The sequence below is a fragment of the Micropterus dolomieu genome, linkage group LG16, assembly GCF_021292245.1.
Source record: "Micropterus dolomieu isolate WLL.071019.BEF.003 ecotype Adirondacks linkage group LG16, ASM2129224v1, whole genome shotgun sequence".
NCBI classification, from domain to species: domain Eukaryota; kingdom Metazoa; phylum Chordata; class Actinopteri; order Centrarchiformes; family Centrarchidae; genus Micropterus; species Micropterus dolomieu.
In genome coordinates, this window is record NC_060165.1 from 17,281,940 (window position 1) to 17,285,375 (window position 3,436).

The 3,436-nt window shown below is 38.7% G+C and overlaps 1 protein-coding gene across 1 annotated transcript in view; it reads right to left on the reverse strand.

The window, feature by feature from the left end:
* Nucleotides 1–1,346, reverse strand: part of LOC123984927 (probable polypeptide N-acetylgalactosaminyltransferase 8) — a 66,452-nt gene extending 65,106 nt beyond the window's left edge. The window contains exon 1 of the mRNA XM_046072194.1: nucleotides 1,104–1,346. Coding sequence (XP_045928150.1) covers nucleotides 1,104–1,329 — 226 coding nt within the window. The 5' untranslated portion in view covers nucleotides 1,330–1,346. The remainder of the gene's footprint in view (nucleotides 1–1,103) is intronic.
* Between the last annotated feature and the right edge of the window lie 2,090 nt (nucleotides 1,347–3,436).

A 3,436-nucleotide genomic window follows, 5' to 3' on the forward strand; every position in this document is an offset into this window, starting at 1 on the left:
TCAATCACCAGGGTCTCACACTAAACAGGCATCATACAGTAAAGCAGTTCATTGTGTGTGAATGAGGTGTGGTTTGTCAGTAGTTATGAGCAGGAAATGATAATCACCTGGCAGGCCTGGTATCAGGGATCTCTCTGTTGAGGGGCAGCCTGTCACTGAGGAAGGCGTTGTAGCCGTATCTCTGAAACAAATTCTCGGCCTCCTTCTGCTCCTCCTCTGAAAGCTCATTACCCCACTTGCTGAACAGAGCCGAGTTCGGGTACAGCTTCCTCACCACCTTCCTCTCCTTCTTCACCTCTGGGTTCTTCTTTGGCACTGGTTCCCTCTTTTCAAGTTTATTCATCAGATGGACTGCCAACAGAAGAGTGGATCAGAGTATTTGTTTTATGTTTCTATGCTAACAGAATGACCAGTGGCCAAACAAACAAGTGCTCCTCCCTGAAATATAAATATAGCATGCTCCGTTTCATTAACAAATATCAGTAAATGTTTGTCTTTGCACTGGCGCAATTAGTATTATGTGCAGTCATTTACTGTTTAACTGTACTTTGTTTAATCAAATCTGAAGTAAATTATTGTGAAAATAGTTTAACATGTGTTCAACCTGTGTGTATTGATTTGGTGTTGCAGGTCAGTTTATTTAGAACTAATCTTTTCAGTCAATTTTCAACCGAAATGCCAAAGATTCATCGGTTTCAAATGCGAGGATTTGCTGGTTTACTTTGTCATATATCAAGGTAATTTATCATTATACAACACAATGTTGAACAAGATGAAAGTAGACAAAACAGTTGATACATTAATTGAAAATAATCAGCAGATAGACAGTTAATGATAATTGTTTGTTGCAGCCCTATTCAATACCACTATTGTTTTAACACAAGTTTAATTACCTTGAATTAACTTGAATGTGAAGCAGGTCAATAACATGTTGTTTAACAAGACTGTTATACTGAACCTAAATGTCCAAAAAGAACCTTAACATTTCAGCTATATTTAGCCCAAATACTATGAAGAAGAATCTTAAAATCATGTTTATTCTTTTGGAACCTAGTTTTATACTTTAATGAAAATAAAAAAAAAAGACCTAATGAGAGACTCACGCAGCCTGTTAATGTTTATTTCCATCTTGTCCATCCTATTAAGAATTCTCTGACTCCTGATGGAGTCATTGTTGTGGGCCCTCTGGATTTTCTCTGAATGGGTATGGACCTCCTTCTTAATGGAGCCAAGGTATAGCAGAGCTGCAGTCAAAGCAAAGGCCAAGACTGATCCTTTAATCCAGCCAGATCTCATCTTGGTCTGTGGATGTCGTGTTCTGCCTCGCATGAAAAAGGAGGAGAAAGTTTTACCTTGAATCTCAGGCGCTTGCTCTCTCTCCTCTTTCTTTCTCCCCACCCCCTCACACAAATTATGGATGTCGTGTTTTGTTCTGCCTTGCATGAAAAAGGAGGAGAAAGTATTACCTTGAATCTCAGGTGTTCTCTCTCCTCTTTTTTCTCCCCACCCCCTCTTCACACACACTCACACAAATACAGTCTCACACATTAACGCACCATAGCTGTGTTATCTGATATCCTGAAGTTCACACCAAATGTAGTTTTCACTTCTGGTTTTCACTCTGATGTCTCTTCGTTTGCATTACACCTGGTATGCAAGGTGTATAGCATTAACTCTAGTTACCTGGGAGTTACCAGCAGTACTCTGCAGGTAACCGGACTGACGGACAAGTCAGGTACAACACCACAACAATATTGTTCAGTCTCCGCTAACAGCATGTTTCACAAATTGTTTTTTTAGGTTTGATAAAGCTGAGAACCTGATTTTATACAAAGGAAAATCTTACTGGGTTCATTTAATTTATATAAAGTTCCCTTTGTTAACTTTGGATTACAAGATGCTACATTTTAATCAAAATGTAGACAACATGCATTTTCCAACCAAAAGAAACTCTTCTGTATCTGCAAATGTTCAAATAAATTGTGAAGAGAATAGCAGAAGAAAGAAAATAAATACTAAATCTAAAGTTTATGATGAAAAGGGCTTTTTTTTCATCTGTAAGGCTTTTTCAAAATAAAACTGGCTAATTGAAATGTTTCCTATGTTTTTTGTACTGACCACATTCTTATGTAATTCCCAGTAAAAACCTCAAAAGAAGACTAAATTAATGTTCTATATCATTGTGACAGCCTGGCTGCTTGTACTGCTGTTTTCTTTTTGTGGGAGCCTGGGTGGGTCATCACAGCAACTGCCTGCACCTGAGAGGAGGGAGGGGCCAAATGCTCTCTCTTGCTGGGCAGGTATAATACACTGCTCAAAAAAATAAAGGGAACACTAAAATAACACATCCCATATCTGAATGAATGAAATAATCTCATTAAATACTCCTTTCTTTATATAGCTGAATGTGCTGACAACAAAATCACACAAAAATTATCAATGGAAATCAAATTTATCAACCCATGGAGGTCTGGATGTGGAGTCACACTCAAAATCAAAGTGGAAAACCACACTACAGGCCGATCCAACTTTGATGTAATGTCCTTAAAACAAGTCAAAATGAGGCTCAGTAGTGTATGTGGCCTCCACGTGCCTGTATGACTTCCCTACAACTCCTGGGCATGCATACGTCATCCATACACGCCTTAGACTGCCGACTACATCTATATCTCCACACTCTACCCTATTTCCTTATTAATAAAAATAAATTAACCTGGCTTTTGAACTTTTGTGTATATGTGGACTCGCTTTTGTTAGGAGCCTGAGCCAAGTTTGAAACAATCATTGAGATGGCACATTAAAAAAATCTGTATCACCCAGTAGAACTGGGAAAATAGTTGATATAAATACATTTTTGCTTCTTAGATAAATTATATACAACATAATTCTCAATACGGCAGTGCAATGGCATGGTGGATAGTATTGTGGCCCCACAGCACGAAGGTCCTGCGTTCAAACTCTAAATATTCCTTAGATGTGAGTGTGTGTGGTTGTTTGTCTCAATGTGTCAGCCCTGTGTCCACTGGGATTGGCTCCACCCCCAACCCCATAGAATGGATAGATTGATAATTCTCAATACCATATATCATCCTAAATGTGTGCGAATTTGGTTTAGGCCCATATGACCGTAACCATAATTGTAAAACAAACTGCACTCACCCTTTTAACCAGAGCCACATTTGTTTAATCAAATTAAATATCTTTCTTCCAGCTGTGGGCAACATTGGTGCAAATTGTTGCAAGTAAAAAATCGAATAACTCTGTTTCACACTTGTTGCGCATAGAAATACCTGGAAGGCCCCACCCCCCAGCTGAATAATCGAGCACATTAATGAAAATATAACAACTGCAGGTGCTAGGACTCACTGAGTGGTTTGATGTGTACGTAATTTGGGTGTATGAAATCAAGTGCCAACAAATACACCCCTCAGTGATC